The 18,692-nt window shown below is 44.4% G+C and overlaps 1 protein-coding gene across 10 annotated transcripts in view; it reads left to right on the top strand.

Annotated features, from left to right (window-relative positions):
• Positions 1 to 18,692, top strand: part of LOC116496971 (voltage-dependent N-type calcium channel subunit alpha-1B-like) — a 280,195-nt gene that overhangs the window by 207,771 nt on the left and 53,732 nt on the right. For all 10 annotated transcript variants that reach the window (XM_032200418.1, XM_032200421.1, XM_032200416.1 and 7 more), the window contains 6 exons: positions 1,027 to 1,848; positions 3,091 to 3,305; positions 5,218 to 5,338; positions 8,549 to 8,678; positions 9,669 to 9,728; positions 11,051 to 11,157. In XM_032200418.1, coding sequence (XP_032056309.1) covers positions 1,027 to 1,848; positions 3,091 to 3,305; positions 5,218 to 5,338; positions 8,549 to 8,678; positions 9,669 to 9,728; positions 11,051 to 11,157 — 1,455 coding nt within the window. The remainder of the gene's footprint in view (positions 1 to 1,026; positions 1,849 to 3,090; positions 3,306 to 5,217; positions 5,339 to 8,548; positions 8,679 to 9,668; positions 9,729 to 11,050; positions 11,158 to 18,692) is intronic.

Here is an 18,692-nt window from a genome sequence, read left to right as displayed (position 1 = left end):
TGTTAGAAGTAATTTCATTAAGGAAGAAAAAAGGTGCCAACTTCAACCAGGCTAAATCCAGAACTCCCCCCATGGAAGCCAGGGGGTTTACTTTGATTTTATGGGAAAGCAGAATTTGCAGATATTTGATTTACAATGTTTAGGAGGAAAGGAGAACAGGCTTCTCTTCCTGCAGTGGCTGGGTACGTGACACATTCACGTGTGATGGTCAGAAACCGGGTGCTGTGCCAAAAAAATCAAAGCATTAAGGCGTTGACAATGGGGGTGTTCTCACTGTAGTAGGTAACAGAAGGAAAGCGATAAGTCTCTCCAGGGGATAAAGGTGCTTGCATTGTCTGCATCTACGTGTGATCCCCAGTCCCTGGTATGCAGAACAGTTTTCCTTCCTTACTTGTACTTCTCCAGGCTCCTGTGATGCTTGGGCTGGATGCCCTGGGTTTGGAGCAATGTCCCCTGCTCTGTCAGGGGCTGTCCTGCCTGCAGGGGGGCACCTCTGGCTGCAGGGGCTGGTGGTAGGGCCCTCAGGGGCAGGTTTCATCTCCCCTTGCTCCTCCTGTCACTTGTTGGACACTAATTTGCTCATCCAGACGTTTCCAGGTGGACAGAAAGGTGTTGTGATTTTTTGGGGAAGCCCTGCAGGCTATTTAAAAACTCTGGTTGTGTGATACAGTTTCTGTGAGTACTGACTTTAACCCTCCAAACTATGCCTGAGGTGTTCAAGGGGGATCATTGCCTTTCAGAAAGCAAGACGATCCTTTCCTGAGGGCCCGTTTCATAGTGCCTAAAGCGTGTGGGGGCAAACTAACACGGATGATCCTGCTGGCTTTCCCTGCTCATATTCTCCGCCAGCCATTCTCTCTCCATTCCTATAACTTCTTTGGCTCTACCCTCTAACACCCTGTCTCAGCTGAAAATTTCCTTTTTTTTTTTTTTTTTTTTTTTTTTTTTTGGTGGGGGAGGGTGGTTGATTTCTAGGGAACTGGTGCAAAGTTTGATACTAACTTTCCCTCTTCCTCCCCTCCGTAGCAAGCAGCAGAACTCCTCCAAATCCAAGTCAGTCTGGGAGCAGAGGACCAGCCAGATCCGGATGCACAATTTCCGAGCCAGCTGCGAGGCACTGTACAACGAGCTGGATCCCGAGGAGCGGGTGCGTTACGCCACCACCCTCCACATCCGTCCCGACATGAAGACGCATTTGGACCGGCCGCTGGTGGTAGAGCCGAGGGGCGAAGGGAGGAACAACATCAGCAAGCTGAGCCCCGGGGACGTGCAGGAGGTGGAGCAGAGCAAGGTCAGCTCTGCCGATGGAGCAGAAGCTCCACGAAAGCATCACCGGCATCGGGATAAGGACAAACTGGGAGAGCAAGAGAAGTGTGATGTGACCAAGGAGGAGAACGGGGAGTCCGGCACCAACAGCAAGGAGGAGAGGCACCGGCAGCACAGGAGCCGCAGCAAGGAGGTGGAAGGGTGCAGCAAGGAAGGGAAAAGTGACCGCACCAGGGGCCAGGAAGGGGGAAAGAGGCACCACCGCCGAGGGTCAGTGGAGGAAGGTGCTGAGAAGGAGCACCGTAGGCATCGGACTCACCGGCACTCTGCTGAAAGGCAGGGCAAGGAAGGCAACGGGACGATCAACGGGGCCCGGGGCGAGCGGCGTTCCCGACACCGAGGAGGGTCGAGGTCTGGGAACCGGGAAGGAGAGCCCTGTTCCAAGGGCGAGAACGGAGAAGAGCCTCACAGACGGCACAGGTTCAGGAACAGGGCGCTGTCGACGTACGATTCGGTGGAGAAGGAGAATGGGGAGAAGGAGGGGGAGGCTGGAGAGAAGGAGCACCGCAATCATCAGCCCAAGTAAGTGAGCAGTCAGACACGTCCCTGTGGCAGCTCGGGGGCTGTGAGAACCCAAATGCCTTTCAGAAATCAGGTTATTCCCCTCCCTGCGGCATTCCCTGCTGTTCTTGAACTTATGGTGGTTACTGCTGTAACCTGCAGTTTCATTTTGCTTAAATCAGTAACAAAAGAGGCTCCCAAGGATGATTCTGATCCATGTTGGCCCACAGAGTGGCTCAGGGTTAAGGCAGGAAATTATCCTTGATCTCAAAACCAACAGACACACTAGGACAAGTAGTCTGCACAAGGCAGAGAATTTCACAGCCTCTGAAGGAACCTGGGGTTTCTGAGTGACATACTTTTAAATGGAATCCAGTCTGTCCTATAGTCTTTTAGGCTTTCTCTTTTCTAATGCTGAGCCTTTGGGCTGCATCACCAGTTGTTACAGCACTTGGCCGTGAGGGAAGCGGCTTCTTCCATTAAGAACAATGATGTATCCCAGTCTGCTTAATTCTTATGTAAGTCAAGTGAGAAAACTAGTACTGGTGAAGCATTCAGCGTAGTTAATAAAGGAGGATAGATTGGCTTTTCAGCTTCATTAATCTGATGGAAAAGAAATTTCACTGGGATTCCTTAGAATAGAGTTCATGTCAGCATGTAGAGCTGTGAGTGGCGTTGAGATAATCATTTTCCTGTCTATATTATCTTCCTTTCAGATGGATATCAAAACACTTTGCATACTGTTTAGTTTGATCATGTGCCCAAGCTCACTTTCCTCCTCACTGAAATATCGCTGCTGCTGCAGAGGAATAGCTGCAGAAGCCATTTGCAACAACATTACAAAGTGGTTCAGGATTGGAAAAGAGAGTCACCAAATTTAAATAAGGCCTCAGGAGAACATTTAAGCAGCAGAATGTCAGACTTCATTCAGAAAGCAGCTGACGCTGGAGAGCTAATGACACTGCTATATGCAAGTGCCATGTGGTCCGTACCCAGGAACCTCGGTCCCAAGTCTCATTAAATAGAATAAAGTTACTTTCAGTGACACAGTTCCTCTTAATGTTGTGTTTGGATGTTGGTTCAGAAGCTCTCGGAGGTAAACGTCGCATACTGTGCTTTCAGTAAGTTTTCCTACAGTATGTGAATTTTCTGCAAAGCACTTCCATGTAGAAAACAGTCAAGCAAAACCTACCAAGAGCTGCGGCATATGTTCTATGAGCCTTTGTCAGGCCATATTTATTCAAATTTGCTTTTCTGCCTTAGGGAGAACCAGTGTGAGATCGAGGCTAGCGGAAGCGTGAGCGTCCCCGTGCACACCCTTCCCAGCACCTACCTGCAGAAAGTGCCGGAGCAGCCAGAAGATGCCGACAACCAGAAGAACGTGACGCGCATGATTCAGCCACCTCTGGACAAAACCACCACTGTGAACATCCCCGTGACCATCACTGCCCCGCCGGGAGAAACCACTGTCATACCAAGTGAGTGCCTTTGTCCGCTTGCTCTGAAATTGCCAGAGAAGAGCTGTTTGTCCAAGGCGCTACCTGCGCACAGTGTGCGATGGTCTGTACTGGCCACCAGCATCCTTGTGGTAGGACGGGAGATCTTGGTGTTAAAACAGGCTCTATGGGTCATGCAGAAGGGTCACCTGGTGGCTCTGGAGAACACCTCAAGGTTTCATGCAGATGGCTCACCCAGAGCACACCCATGTTATGCATGACCCTCACGGGTCAGCTGGAGATCAGAGAGAATAAAGAGCAAGCAGGACCACAAAGTGCAGTAACTGAGAGCTCTGCAGCAAAATAAGCAACTTCTTCCAGCAGGCCTTGCTGTGAGCACAGGATTGGGTCCTCTGTGTTCCTCTGCTGCCATGCTGCAAGCTTCTAGTGCACCAGTGCTCTGCTGGGGTTCTTCTGGTGCCCCAGGGACCTGGCTGGTCTCAGGCAAGGGACGAGGGAGGCAATGGTGTTGTGTTAGAGCCCACAGACTGAATTTGGTCTTCTTGGTTTATTGCATTGCCTGACCATGGAACAGCAGGTCCTTCATGGCTGTGCAAGCTTCACAATGCCTGTTGTGTGACCCTCTGCTTTGGGTGCTTGCAAGCTGCATAATTTTAAAATCTCTCCTCTTAAGGAGAGGCACAGTGTGAAATTCAGGAGGTCCACCTTAGGTTGTGGGCTGTCAGGACTCTTCTTTCAAGGGGCACAGCCGAGAGCTAATGGTTTCTCTACGTGATTTTCCACAGCATTGTCAGTTACACAAGACTTGCCTGTCTTTTTTCTTTTTTCTTTTCTTCTTAGATGGTAATTTTACTCAGTTGCAGCGCTGAGTTCCCATCAATCACAATTTATCAGACTCTCTCTTTCCTGGCCATTTCCTGTGTATCTGGCTTGAGATACAGTAAGGAATTATTGAACATGTCACTCACACGCAATGAAATGTCATTTTGTTACAAAACAAAATAAAAAGTAATAAAAAACCTTCATCCAACAGATTATAAGTGGGTGGGGGCTTGGGATGCTAGGTCCTGTGAATTAATAGACAAGTGTATCTATCTGTCTAAGAAAAGAATTTGCAGCATAAAATGTTTTCTAGTTCATATATTGAGCATTATCTTAAGTAAATTAACTTATAAACCCACTGCAAGTAAACTTATAATGGAAATTATAGGATGTATTTCTAACCTTCTGGGACTGAGATTCAGAACAATCTTCTGAAATGGGATCCTGTAAGTTAAAAATCTGTTGTGAGATGGAGCTTGACACCTTTTGTACATGGGGAGCTCTGCCGAAACTGGGGTACACTATGCAGGCATGGAGCTGGGTGGTCCAAGAAGTCCTTTCCAAGCCTCTGCTCCTAGTGCTGGAAGGTTCAGCAGTCTTAGTCTGAGAATTATTAAAGCTCATCTATGAATTTGCTTTTTTACATGTTCCCAAACCAATTCTGCTACCGGTCCATAGGAAAAGATTCAGAATTATGGGGTTGGTTAGACTTACTGTCTTTTTTTTCTTTCCAAGGATCCCTAGCTGATCTTCTCTCCCTAGTGGTTTATGATATTTGGAAAGGAATTCCATTCCCAGTTGGCAGATCTTGTACAAATAAATGCAAGGTTTCTTTGTCTCCACTGGGCATCTTCATTTCCTGGCCATTTCTGATATATTGCTCATCAGTGCAGCGGTTAAGGAGTATAATTGCAGTGTATATCATACTGTAGTAAATAGCAGTGATAATAATCAAATGATTGTTCATCACATTTAATCAACATATTCAAAGGCTGTTTTCTATCCCAGCTGCATTGTTTGCATATCCAGCTGTTGCAGGCAGCCTGCTCCATGAAGAGTGGAGATGCATTTTTAACTCTCTTGTTTCTGTTTCCTTGAATTCGCATTTCAGTGAACAACGTTGAGTTTGAAAGTAAAACAGAGGAGAAGAAGGACGTTGATGACTTGACAAAAAATGGGCCTAAACCAATCTTGCCTTACAGTTCCATGTTCATCCTAAGTCCTACAAACCCGTAAGTCCTTTGACTCTATAATGCTGCTCATCGGTTACGTGTACTTCAGGCATGGGTATTCAGACAAATATCATTAGCTTGATCTTCATCTCTGCCTATCAAACGCTTTGGAAAGATAAAAAAGCTTATAAAAAATAAAAGCTTATGTAGGCTGCAGACCAGATGCTGCTGTTCAGCTCAGCTTTTCTAGGGAAATAAATTGCTGGTATAGGGAAGAGATGGTTTAGGCAGTCCCTTCCTACCTGCCTTGCTGATGGTCAGGTGTGCAATTCTGTGTTCAGTTACAGATCACTGAAGGAAATGTGCCTGCCAAAGGGGGGGACATGGGGCACCACTGGGAGAAGAGGTTACCTGGAGGAGCAGGCTATGGGGTGGTTTTGATGGCAGCAAATCCTTGCAGGATCCTCAGCTGAAATTCATGTGCTTTCTGTCTTAGCACCCTGGCATCACTGCTAACTTTGAACTCCTGGGAATGTGTGAATATTTTTCATTTGCTAGGGCTGAGAGTACGGCTTGTGGGATATGTTGGGATTACAGCATTTCTTCTGCTTCAGTCATCTCTGCCTCATGGGGAGCTTTGTACTCAAAGCCTGTAAATAGAGAATATGTTGCTTTGAAGGGCTACAGGACTAGATGAGTGCAGCAGGGGCTATGATAATTGTAGCATAAAGGCCTGTGAGTCACTTAAAGCAATAACTTAGGGCAGCAGAGGGTGTCTGAAACTTCTGCCAGCCCAGATATCTGCTAGGAGCAGACATGATCATTTCTCTCTGGCCGAGATAGATGTGTTGCTGGTCCTAGATGTTCTCTGAGGCTGTCCTCTGCTCACTCAGGCTCCTGAGGTGGACTCAGGTCCTTCCTTTGGCACCTGGACTCAAGGGAATTGAGGCTGGCTCCCTGCCATCTCCTGCTGGGGGCTGTGATGTCCTGGCTGCCTGTGCAGTCAGCGGAGTAAAACTGGGGCCGCTCAGTGCACTCATCTTTGACATCAGAAATGCATCTGTGGTGGGGTGGGGGCTGTGGTCTGGCACCCCTGCACAGCAGGCTGAATGAATCCCTTCTTTAAATGCAAGTGCCTACAATGTAATTCAGGCTGCAGCCCTATGTGCTTCAGGATGCTACAGCTATGAGTGTGTGGGCAGGCAGAGTTTGTCAGCAAGGGAAGCTGGAGGCTCTCTGTTAATGCCAGATGTTATATGAGGGAGAGTGACCCCAAACTGCTGCTAATCTAATCTCCAAAGGAAATGAACCGACCCACGGTGTAATAGAAAATTAAACTTTCTGCAGCAGACTTGAATTATGGAGCTTGGGCCACATCTGGTTGCATAAGGAAACAGTATTTCCCCATTGTTTGGTAACTCAAGTCTTTTTGTTGTGACATGACAGCTAAAAATGAGTGTTACTTGCAAAAAGGTTGCTGTAGGGAGCACTGACAACAGGAAGCTAGGTGGCCCCAAGCCCAGCGAGGCTTTGTCATTTTGTACACGTGCTTGTCTTTTCTCATCTTGTCCTGAGCCTCATCATCAGGATTTGGTGGTAGTTGAATTTTCTTGCCTGTTTCTCCAGCACCTCCACACAGTGTAAATGTGTAATGTAAATAGTAAACGGCCATTGAAAAAAAAGGTTGACTGGAGGAGGGGTATTATAACATAGGGCCAAAGGGAAATGATAACAGAAAGTCCAAACTCTAAGGATGTCAAAATTTTGTTTCTCTTTTTCTGGGCAAGGTGCAGACCCAGCTGTATCCCCTCAGGTGTTCTGGCTGGTGCTAACTTCTCGAGAGAGGTCTTTCTGCTTTCTCATGAAACCTTGTTGCTAAGTTTTTCACCACATCTATTTCTAAATATCTCCTCTCCAAACTCCACTGAGGATGCACGACCCGGGTGCTGCTAGTGGGCAAAACAGCTGTGGGAAACATTAACAAAATGTATTCCTTTCAAAGTGCCACCCACCCTCTTAAAACACACAAGAATTAATACGATTTCTCAAGCACCACTGGCAGTTTACTAATGCTTCCGCTTCTCATTGCTTGTTACAAATGATGAAGATCTCAAAATAGGCACTTGTTATTTCTTCGCTGAATTGAGTTTGATGCATGATTTACAGTTACAAACGCTGTTGAAAATGTTGCTTTTCATTTCTAGGGATTCACAGAGCACATAGATGATAAACCTCTACAGTCAGGTGGATAACCAAAACTAAGGCAACAACAAAAGCACTTTTCTTTATGTTGTTTCATACCAAATCTGTTTCCTTGATATTTGTAGCTCTTTTTCATTCTGCATCCATTAGTAATCCAGAGAAAAAGAATATATAAGTAGATGTGAAAATTGAAATTTAATCCAACTGTTCAGGTATTTGGCTAGAGAAAATGCAATACAGTAACTGAATTACATTCTCAGATAACAAGGTTGTTGGTTAGTTACACATATAATTTGATTCTGGGGCAGAACCTAAGTCCTTTTTTCATCTGACAATGCAAATATCTCCGTGTTTGGAGTGATATATTTGTGAACTGTGTTCAGATAGAGAGCTATTAGCTGAAATTTATGAATAGTTTTGCATTGCTTAGAAAATGAAGCATTTGTCACTTTTGTTGAATACAATTTGTGAAGCAAAATATTAGGTTAAAGTAATCAAATATACTACTGTAAAGTATTTGTCCAGCTTATAAAGAATGGCTTAGAATAAAGTGCAGTCAGAGGTACTTGGGAAGAGAGCTTAGTAGAAATAATAGTCATAGATACAAAGCCAGTTTCTGCTAAGAGTCTCAAAGTACATAGCATATATCAATTTCAAAGGGACTATTTGATACTGTAAGGATTTCAAAACTAGTTCTGAATTCACGGGACTTCTGCCTGTGAGCTCAGAGTGAATAGGTTTAAGGGGCATGTAAGTATAATTTGTAGAACTGAGTCCGAATACTCAAAGCTCTCAATGTCTTGTGACAGACACATGTTGTTGCTTTGTGGAAGGGGCAGAGACCAGTGCAGATATGTCAGATGTCTTGCCTTAAACCTCACCGCAGATCTGATGCAAACCTGAGATTAAAGCCATTAATCCTGATTTTTATTCTCTTACCATTATTGTACTAGCAATCCTAAAGGTGATATTCCTGTTGAACGTTGTCCTTCTGCCAATCTTCTGTACTGCTGCAGTGCTTGACTTTTCAGCACCTGCAGAAGTCCTCCCACGTGCTTTTGTTTGCAGGATTCGGCGTCTGTTCCACTACATTGTCAACCTGCGCTACTTCGAGATGGTCATCCTCATAGTGATAGCCCTCAGCAGCATTGCCCTGGCTGCAGAAGACCCTGTCCAAGCTGAGTCACCGAGGAATGATGTGAGTGCTGCATGGCATGGCCAGAACAAAGTTGTTCTGCTTCTGCCAGTGGTTACACACGTGGCACATCCATCCTCATCTCACGAGGAGAGCACGGTGCACTGGCGAGTGGGTGATCTGGGGGCGAACCTACGACCTACGATCTATAATAATGATCTAGGATAAGTAGAAAATCTATTCATCTGTGGGTATTGAGCCAAACTCAGGCACCTCATGTTATAAGAAGAGGGCGTGTGCCACCTTTCAGGTGGGCGCCCGCAGCCCGGTAGCACTGGTCCATGAAGTAGATAGCTGGGTGTCTGGCCTCAAGAACAACCACAGGAGGACACTGGGCCATTAGGTAGACACCTGAGGGTGTGTAGGGCTGGAAGTTAAGTACAGAAATTGCATCATGCAGTTGCCTAATTTTGGATTATTTCAATGTGGGTAGCTGTGGTATGTAGCCAGCTCTGAATCTGGTCAGTATGAGCTGTTTCCAGAGGAGGATTGAGGAATCCCGATAGCAGTAATGAGCCAAAGTATCTACAAGCTATCTTTCTTCCTCATCCTTAATAACTGTGCAATGAGCTTTAACAAAAGGATTTTATCACTCTTACATTCGCAATGTCTTTAATAATGCTATCATCAGTTACAGCAGAAAACCCCATACTGCTACACAGATGCTGGCAAATAAGCTCTCTAGGAAAAAGATACTGGAATATTCTGATTTCCAATACCCATTTTGCCTTATTAGTCCTGCCATGTATGCAAGTGTACTGAAGCAACGCATGGGCAGACTTCGTGCAGTCTGGAAAGGACTGGGAAAAATGTTGGTGTTTAAATTAGATGATTCAAGTGTGTGCCTAAACTATTTGACAGCCTCCCATGAGATGACATTTATCCACTGACACTGGGGCAAGAAGACTATTGCTAGAAGAAACATTTTACACTTTTCTCATGTGCAGATCATTTCAGTGTGTGGTCTAATACTCATTTCTCTTTCCAATTTAGGCTCTGAAATACTTGGATTATATATTTACGGGTGTTTTTACCTTCGAGATGGTGATCAAGGTAGGAGTTTTTCCAAAAAGAAGTGTTTATGTCCCCCGTCAGATCCACGCTCATCTATTTCTGGGAACCTGCAGAAAGAGGGTGGAGCACGGCAGAGCTTCCTGGGGTGCCTGGGAGGTGTTGGTGATGAAAAAGCTTTAAATCAGGAACAGCACTCAAAAGTAGCCAATGCACAACAGATGCTTCTCTGTAGCTGCCTTCCTAATTTTTTCCAGTCTCACATTTCATGCAGGAAAATAAGGATATCTTTAGTAGCTGTGGTTGTGTAAGAGGCTATGAAATGTGGGTGCGTGATGCAGAAACGTCTGTGCGTGGCTCAGGACACAGGAGCTGATAGACCTTACAGAGACATGTCTGCTTCTTCCCTTTTCCTTTGATGCCGATCAGGAACACTAATTACGACTGATGCTTGGTTTACCATTTTTTAAAAAGTTGAGCAATCATCTTTGTGCTTTGCTTAGCAGAGTTGATGGGCTTAGCTGAAAATGTGGGGCAGTAACTTGCCAGAAAGCATAATTCTAATAAATTTAACAAAATTTATTCTAGGTGTAAAGATGGATTTATTTTTTTACTGTCAGATCAAGATGCAAAAGAGATGCAGAATAAAAAATATTTAAAGTAAATGATTTTAAAAAGCAAAAACAGATTCTCTCGTTTGTTCAATGGAAGGATTCGAAGCTATCTGAGAAAAGCAACTTTACGTGGGCAGTTGCAGAACACTCAGAAAGCTGATCAAATCTCTGGCAAGCACTTTCAAGCTCGATTTTTAGAAGATCCTTAGCAGCATTACAAGGAAGACTCAGCCGTGTACAGAAATGAGCGAGGCCGTGCGCTGAGCAGCAGCCTCCAGCGACTGCTCCCGAGTGGGCGTTTTTCTTTGCTGCGTTTGGCTGTGGGTCTTCCGTTCCCTCTTTGAGTTTTATTATGTAATATCCTATTCCAAGTGTTAATTACTACAAATCTGGTGGGATTGAGGTAGAATAAACTTAAACTATTTCGATGCTTGGCGCGCAGATGGCTGTTCCCATAAACTAATGCATGTCTGCGCAAAGAACCCTCTATAGCAGACAGTGCTTTTTTCTGTCATGCTTTTGGTTACATTTTATTGGCTTCAGCTTTGGCTTTGCTAAAGCTCTTCGTGCCTAAAGAGACACACAGTACCTCAGTGTTGCCCTGCTGGTTGAACACTGAAGAAGGGTTTGTGAAGGGTCATTTGATTGAGGATGCTTCCTGTACCTCAGTAACACTGGTTTGACACTTTTCTTTTCTTTTCTTTTTTTTCCCCCCAAAAAAAACCTTCTTCTGATGTGTTTCCCCTGCAGATGATTGACTTGGGGCTGTTACTGCACCCAGGCTCCTATTTCCGTGACCTGTGGAATATCCTGGACTTCATTGTGGTCAGTGGGGCCTTGGTGGCATTTGCCTTCTCGTAAGTACATCTTTCTTAACACCCGAATTTCTAGGAAATAAGCTGCAAGGGAGGCAGGATCACAGCGCAGAGCTAGTTGAAGTGTAGTATTTGTGGCTCCATTTCTCAGCAAAATGTTCAATTTTTACCTTTTATCATCTTAGAGCTGGGGGAAAAAAGCTCTAAATTCGTGTTGTAGAATCTCTTGAAAATTCTCCCAGCTTTAGGGTGAGTCTGTCTGCTGTTCATTCAAACGTTGAGTCAAGATTTTTGTGACCTTCTGGCCAACTTCTTTTCAAGGAAGCGTTATAACCATTTGTGGCAGTCTTCTGTCTTCAAGCAATTCTATTTAAAATTGTTCTTACTATGGAAAAACAATTGATGAACTGAGCTAATAGCTCTGTGAACTGTTTACAGAACATTTTTTCTAGAGTCATGGATGTTTCTGATTCATATACCTTTGGTATTTTTCCTCCTCCTCTCTCATTCAGTGTATTTGCATTTCCACAGAGTTTCACTTTAAGGCTAATTGCTCCCTCAATCACTGCTCTCTATTTAGGACATTAAATAATGCTCCATGGGGTTCTTTAATGTTGTAAAGGGTTTTGAGCAACATACATAGATGATTCATTTCTACAAAATGAAGATTAGCTTTCATTTTGAACATTTTTTTTCTCAGAGCAGGCCAGAGGAAGAGCAATGCAGGTTCCTCCAAATTTGTGAGCTCAAAGTAGGACTGAGGAAAGACATTTCCTCCCTGTAGTTCTGGGCCACGGAGTAATCATAGCGCAAAAATGTTCCTGAGGAATTCTAGGACTTGACCTGGAAACAGGCTTCGGGACTTGGCCAGTTTAATCTTCTGGTAAATTAGTGTTGAGTAATTACAGTGAATGTTTAGCAGCCCGTGCCCAAAATCTACTCACCTGTTTGTTGACATGATGATTAATGAAGATGAAGAAATTAGCAGTGTTTTACTTGCTAATGAGAAAAAGCATTCACCTTTGTCAGGAAACTGTGAAAGCGTGTCTTGAGTACTTTAGACTGATGGCAATATTTAGGCAGATGGCCGTATCTGCTGCTCTTCCTACGTGCTTTCATGTCACTACCAACAAAAAAAAAATGTTACCAGGGTCTCTCTGGTAATGTTGGCCTGGATTTTTTCTCAGGATTTTTTTTTTTTTAATTTATTTTCTGAGGTGCCAAGGTCCCTTTCACATGACGGCTGTGAGATTTTTGTTTTAGATCTTTTATTCTTCTTAACAAATGCTGGGTAAAAAATATTTCAGCTGCTTTGACTCCTGCCAAGGAGCAGATGAGCAGGAGATGGAATTGCTGGTATGGTTTTTGAGACAGCTGAGGAACGTCACCTCTTCTTTGCCACTTTTTCCAAGGAGGATGGGTTAAAGATGGATTAGAGAAAGTACACCTGAAGAATGCACAAATTCTTCAATTCTGTGCTTGTATTTTTTATCAGCTGTGCCCAGAGCCTTCCTGTATCTGATTAGATGATCAAGGTGTGCAGCATTTGCTGTCCTTTAGTGGAGGTGACAGTGGCAAATTTTTGAATAGAGACAGGCTTTCTATGCCTAGTCCTGTGCTGAAGAATTGTTTTGATCTGGGAGCCAGTCATGCCCAACGCAAGCTTTTCAAAGGGAGGCTGCCCTCCCTCTTTGGAGGCTTTGTCACTATTCATTAGAAATCAGCTTTCAGAGAGGCTGAGTGCTCTGTTGTAAAGGAAATCTGTTTTGAGATGTAAAGGCTGAAGAGAGAGATAAAAGTCAAATTACATTAGTCGCAAGTATTAGTGTGCAAAGCATTATTGCTCCAGTCTGTGATTCACTGAAAATTTCCCTTTTGCCATTAGGAATTCAAACCTTGAAGACAGACTGGGGAAGGGGCAGTAGGTAAACCCTTCAGAGCAGCTCTGTTCTGCAAGAGCAAACATCGGGGCTTGCATCTAAAACATCTTCTCTTTAAACAAAATTTTCTTTTGGACAAGTTATTGATTAAAATTAATAATTTTTAATCCTTCTGAGTTGTTTTGTGCTCAGGTTTCCCATTGCTTACGTTGGGCCGTGAATATCTAACAGCCCCTCATCAGCCTCTAAATAAATTACTTGTACATCCCCTGACTGTGCTTCAAAATAGCATGCCCCAAGCTGTTTCTATTTTACATGCTCTTTGAGCAATTATTGAGCAGGGATTTACAGAAGGGAATGAATAAAACCTGTCTGCCTATTTACTATCTCACAGATTAAAGTGAGTCAAACCTATTTCTGAGGCTCGGAAAATTTTGAATTTCTTATTATGATTCTAACTGCTGCTGCGTGCCCATACTTCAGCTGGCAGCAAGTGTTGACATCCAATTCAGAGAATCCTCATGGTATCTCTTGTCTAATCTGAAAGCAGGAAATCCAGTCATTCGTAGGAGATGACTTGCTCTCTGTTCCCACCACTCCAGTTATGAATACTAACAAGTCTCAGGCTGTACAGATAAGAGTGGGGTAGATAGTCATGTCCTTAGCTCAACTGCATTGTTTTGTTAAGCCAGATAGATGCACTGACCCTGCTGAATTTTGATAATCCTGAAAATGAGCTTTTGGAGAAAAAAAATGGGTAATCTCCATTGGTTGGTGGTTTTTTGATAGCAAATACTAGCGTCCTGTCACTCATCACCTGTTACTATAAAAATGTACTTAATGTGGCTGTGAGTAGTTTCTGTTTGCAAGAATATGTGATTGCCACTCAGTCAGTGTGACTTAACTCGTGCACGTTCTTGACCTGGTGGCTGTCCAGTAAAGGTGGTGTGGTTTACCTTCCTGCTGAACCGATGTGTCCCTGAAAACCTAGGGAAAACAGACCTCCCTGAAACCCTTCCACCTGGAATACCCCAACAGCCTGTTTGTTTAGCCGTATGAGTTGGTATCAGTGACTGCTGCAAGGTACATAACATTAATCTCAGCCTTTCAAAGCAGCCTGCCTTCTGCCTGCAGCTCTAGAAGCTCTTCTGTGCTTGACTGTAGTTCAAACAACTTTGAAAACAAGATCCCCAGTGAGATGCTAGAAAGATTACTAATACTGATGATGATGATAAAATAATGTCCTCCATTTAGCAATGCATTTCAAAGGGAAATACCTTTCTTTTTCTGCAGATGAGCATTCCACAAAAATACAGACATATTGTAGTCTTTAGGGAAATAGAAGAGCTTAAAGCAAGCAAGTAAATTTGTCATCAAAATTTACCAGCCCCAGGTGTAAATTCCATTTGTTCCATAGGAATAGCTGATGAATAGGAGCAAAGAGATTGCAGTTCTACATTTTCAACACCAGAAAGGTGTTGAGATGCTTTTCTACATTGAGATGCATAGAATTTCACACTATTTCTTTGAAAAATGAAACGGCATTTGCCAAGCAACCAAAGTTATTACCTCCTGAAGTGTCAGTAGGGTGAAGGCACATTTGCCCTGCCTGCTTGTCAGTAGAAGGGCTGATGCTCTGCGGGGGGATGTGTGGGTATATGCTGTATAGCCAGTCTGTTGCTTCCTCACTTGTTGATTTTTATGAACACTGAGCTGGTGGGTGCGGGATGGGATGGGATTCTCTGCCAGCACGTGTCTGCAGGTGCATGGGGTGCACTGTACAGCCTTATGTTTGTCATTGACTCTGCTCTTTCTTTGTCTTCTTCTTGCTGGAATCTCTCTCTAGGAGTTTCATGGGGTAATATGTTATTCCTGTATCTTGCTGCACTGTTATGCCTGTCAAATATGTGTACACACACTTGCCACTGTGGAAATGAACCATGTTACACCCATTACATCGACTCCTTTGTCACATTATTCAGTGAAATGTAGTTTTCCTCAACAGTTCTCATTCATTCCAATTTCCTTTACCCAGAGGACAAAAGCAGACTAGATAGCCAGGTGACAAGTGTTGCATTTGACCAGAAATTCAGCAGCTGTGATAAACAGATATATTTGTACCAAAAAAGATTTGAGGGAATGATTTAGTAGCTATATGCATGAGTATATGCGTGAGTTTAGTAGCTATATAGCTCACAAAAATCTTAATAACTAGTTTTAAAGAAGTGGAATTATTCTCATTTAGAGGCTCAGTGGTCTAAACTGTGCTAGTGCTGAAGGTTTCAGGCTTGGCTTTGTGCAGGGTGGGCAACGCAACCTAGCCCTGTCTGTCGACCCCCGGTGTGGAAACAAAGCAGGAGAGCTGCTGGGAAGGTGGCAGGGATGATTCTAAAAGGAGGAGGTAGGAGAAGCAGGGCTTTGCCACCTACAGGAGGTGGCTGTTGGGTTGGTGGCCCAGATGGGACGTGGTGGTGCCACGCAGCAGCCCCTGCAGGGCAGGAGCTGGGGTGGGCTCCTCTGCAGCAGCCCACCAAGAGATGAGATGGAAAAGATGCAAAGAAAAAGGCTTTTGAGATCCAAGATACCGGGTACTCCTTTCTGTCTTCCGCCGAGGGCTCCGGCTCCTTGGGCCCCTTGGGAGAAGGCAGCTTTGTGCCGGGGCAGGGCTGGGTGTCCTTGTTTGCCATCGCTGGAGGAATTTGCTCTGCCTGGGGAGCTCAGGCAGCTGCAGGAGGCAGTGGCTCCACCCTGCTCTGAATATTTGATGGTGTGGCTCTGAGAGGCCCCTGTACGTGAAATCAGAGCTGCTCGCAGGAGCAACAGAAACAAGAAGCTTCCGCTTTATAGAGCAATTAATTTTTTAAAGGATCGTTTATTTATTAAAGGGGAAAAGGCCACACAAAGCTTTTTAAATATTTTTAATGTTTTAAATAACTGAGCTGTAAACTGCCCCAGGAAAGACTGAAGAAGCCTAATGCAACCTGAATTGACCCAATGTAATGTTTTTCCTTCTTTATTTTTTGTTTTTTTTCTTCCAGTCACTGGGGTTCTGTTTGCTGTCTGTCCTTCTCCTGCTTGCTCTTCTGTAGATCTTCTGAATTCACTAGTTGTTATTCTGCTGTTCACCTAAGGGCAGAATCTTTTCCTTCCACATCAATTTATTTTTGTGGTATGAAATATGCAGTTGGGACTGCTCTGGTCAACGTGTGCTTGTATGCAGCTTTTGACTGAATCTTAGTTCCATCTGGACCTTTTATTTTAGGATACTGGCTTTGTACTAGAGTGGTGTAAAAAAAAAACCAATACTGACAGAGGGGTTTCTTACAAACACTAAAACCAATTCTTAAGCTTTTATTTGACAGGCTGAAATAGTTGCAAAAATTGCACTTCATCAAAGTGCAGTTTGCATTGCTCTGGTTCAAAGTCCCAGTTCTTCAGAAGAGCTTTATCTTATAGCAAGACTCTTAGAGGATTTTTCAGGATCCTCTATATGACTTAGATCATAAATCCCATTAACATTTAATCAGCTCATGCTCTTTATTTGCTTATGTGCCTGAAAGAAGAAGGAAAAAAAAAAAAAGAAAACTCTTCTTAGTGTTCTTCATTGAGGCAGAAGGAATTTCCTGGGACTGGAGCTGTCTTCCTCCCACCTCCCAGCTCTCAGTGCAGTCTACACGCCTCCCTGGGCAAAGGAAAAGCAGCTTCCTCTGTCATATAGCAGGATTTACTCTGCTCCATCTATTCACTAGTCCCCAGAAGGTTGGATTAACCTTCCTGCACTATTAAATCTACAGAGGTTACTGCTCCAGGCTTGGAGCAAGTCCTCTAAGACCTCAGCTGTTCCTTCAGAGCCAAGAAGCATCACTGTTCCCATCCCAAACTCCACCTCCAGCAGGCCTGACTGGTACAATTGTTATTTAACACAAATGAACAGCAGCATAGCAAAGAGGTTTTTAGACCTCCTGGAATCAAGAGTACTGGAAGACACAGTGCAGAAACTGTGTGTGTCTGCCTGGAACCAGATGCAGACTGTCAAGGCTTATTAGTTCAAGTGTTACCTGCAAGTGGCTGTGCTGCTAATCCGAGCTGTGAGGGTATCTGCAAACCAGAAACATGGCCATAAATGATCAAGAATTTATTATATGTCTGAGCCAAGGTGCCCTTTCCTTCTACTTAATGCCTTTGTTTTCTCCTGCTACCCCAACCACATGTCCCTCAACCCTCTCACCTTTGCTTTTCTCTCACTCCTGCATCCCCCAGACCCTACTTCTTCACCCCCTTCTGCTCTGCCTTCCTCACCCAGTAAAACCCCAAGTCTTGGACCACACAGAGTGCCCGGATCAATTTTTTGGCCTTCTGGGGGGACAGGGAGCAGCCAAAGGTGATGGCCATGGGCTGGGTAACCAGGTGCTGTCTCCTCCCTGCTGACCTGTTTCCACTTCTGCTCTATGTAATAGTTCTGCATAGTTAATCCAGTCCTGTAACTCTGTATTAGTACAACCAACTGGACTTGCAGGCATGCGAGCAGGCACCTTCCATCTGCAGCTGCTGAAAATGGCCCTAAAGCACCCCTGAAAGACCAGGCAGGGGGAGGAGAGGTAAAGGTCTGTTCTGCTCCTCCTCTACACCATTTCTATTCTGCCAAGGAAGCTTGTGTTCAACATATAGGTCATTGGGATGTACCCTATGGCCCTCAAAAACTCCCTGTGTCTCACTTCCAATTGCATTTCAGGGCAGCAGCAGTTACTGATAATTGGAAAAAGAGTCCGGACGTGAGACAGGAATGCGTGTTTGTAGGTTGTAGATTCCAGTCCAGTATTTGTACTGATTAAAACAGTCTTAACATTGAGTTGTTAGTCTTTTATAAGCAGATAAATCACAAAAAGCCACGTTCCAGGGTCGGTCAGGAATTAAATCGGGTTGTTTCTTCCCCTCTTGGGGCTTCTCCTTTAGCACAGTACAGAGCGCTGGCTGCTAACAGGGGCTGGGGGAGCTTTCAGCCCGCTCCCAACACATACCTCTTGTGGGTCTCTAGGGTTGTTTGTGTTTTTATTGCTTTCCTGTTGGAGAAGAGAAGCTTTATTTAGCAAACCAAAGAGTGTAGGATAGGTATATCAACATCTGCTCAACATGTTATCCATTCCCACCTGTGTTACTCCAGTAGAGTCTCAGACCCAGTCTACGGTCATGAATAAATTGCTGTTAAAGATTTCCATCCCATTTTTCACTTCATACTAAATGAAGGGGAATGCCATTGTTTTGCTGTTGGATTGGAAGACGATGTGACTGTGTCTTGGTGTGTGTTGGGGAATAATTATTTTTCATTTATTTTGGAAGTGCACGAGGAAAGGAACTCTGTCCTTCCCTAAACCCTTTTAATGGAAATGAGAGGAATGGTCTCATGTCTTGCACACACAAAAACTAAAAACAAAATGTGACTTACAGCATCTGCATGCGTAAGTGGGAAGTTGTCCTAGCACTGCTCCAGGCATGTAATATGCCAACATATTACATGGTCCAGCATGGGTTTGGTAGCATGTCTTCCAAAAGAGACCTGAGGACGAGGGTATGGGCACACAGAGTGCTGCCCCTCTCCCAAGGGCTCCGGTTCCCTCCGGTCACTGCCTGCCTGTCCAGACACCACTTCCCTGCCGGAGAAGTGCAAGAAGCACAGGGAAACATCCTCCTGTCTCATCA

Source organism: Aythya fuligula, chromosome 19, assembly GCF_009819795.1.
Source record: "Aythya fuligula isolate bAytFul2 chromosome 19, bAytFul2.pri, whole genome shotgun sequence".
NCBI classification, from domain to species: Eukaryota; Metazoa; Chordata; class Aves; order Anseriformes; family Anatidae; genus Aythya; species Aythya fuligula.
Note: the sequence above shows the minus strand (reverse complement) of the source record. Positions and strands in the feature narration are given on the sequence as shown.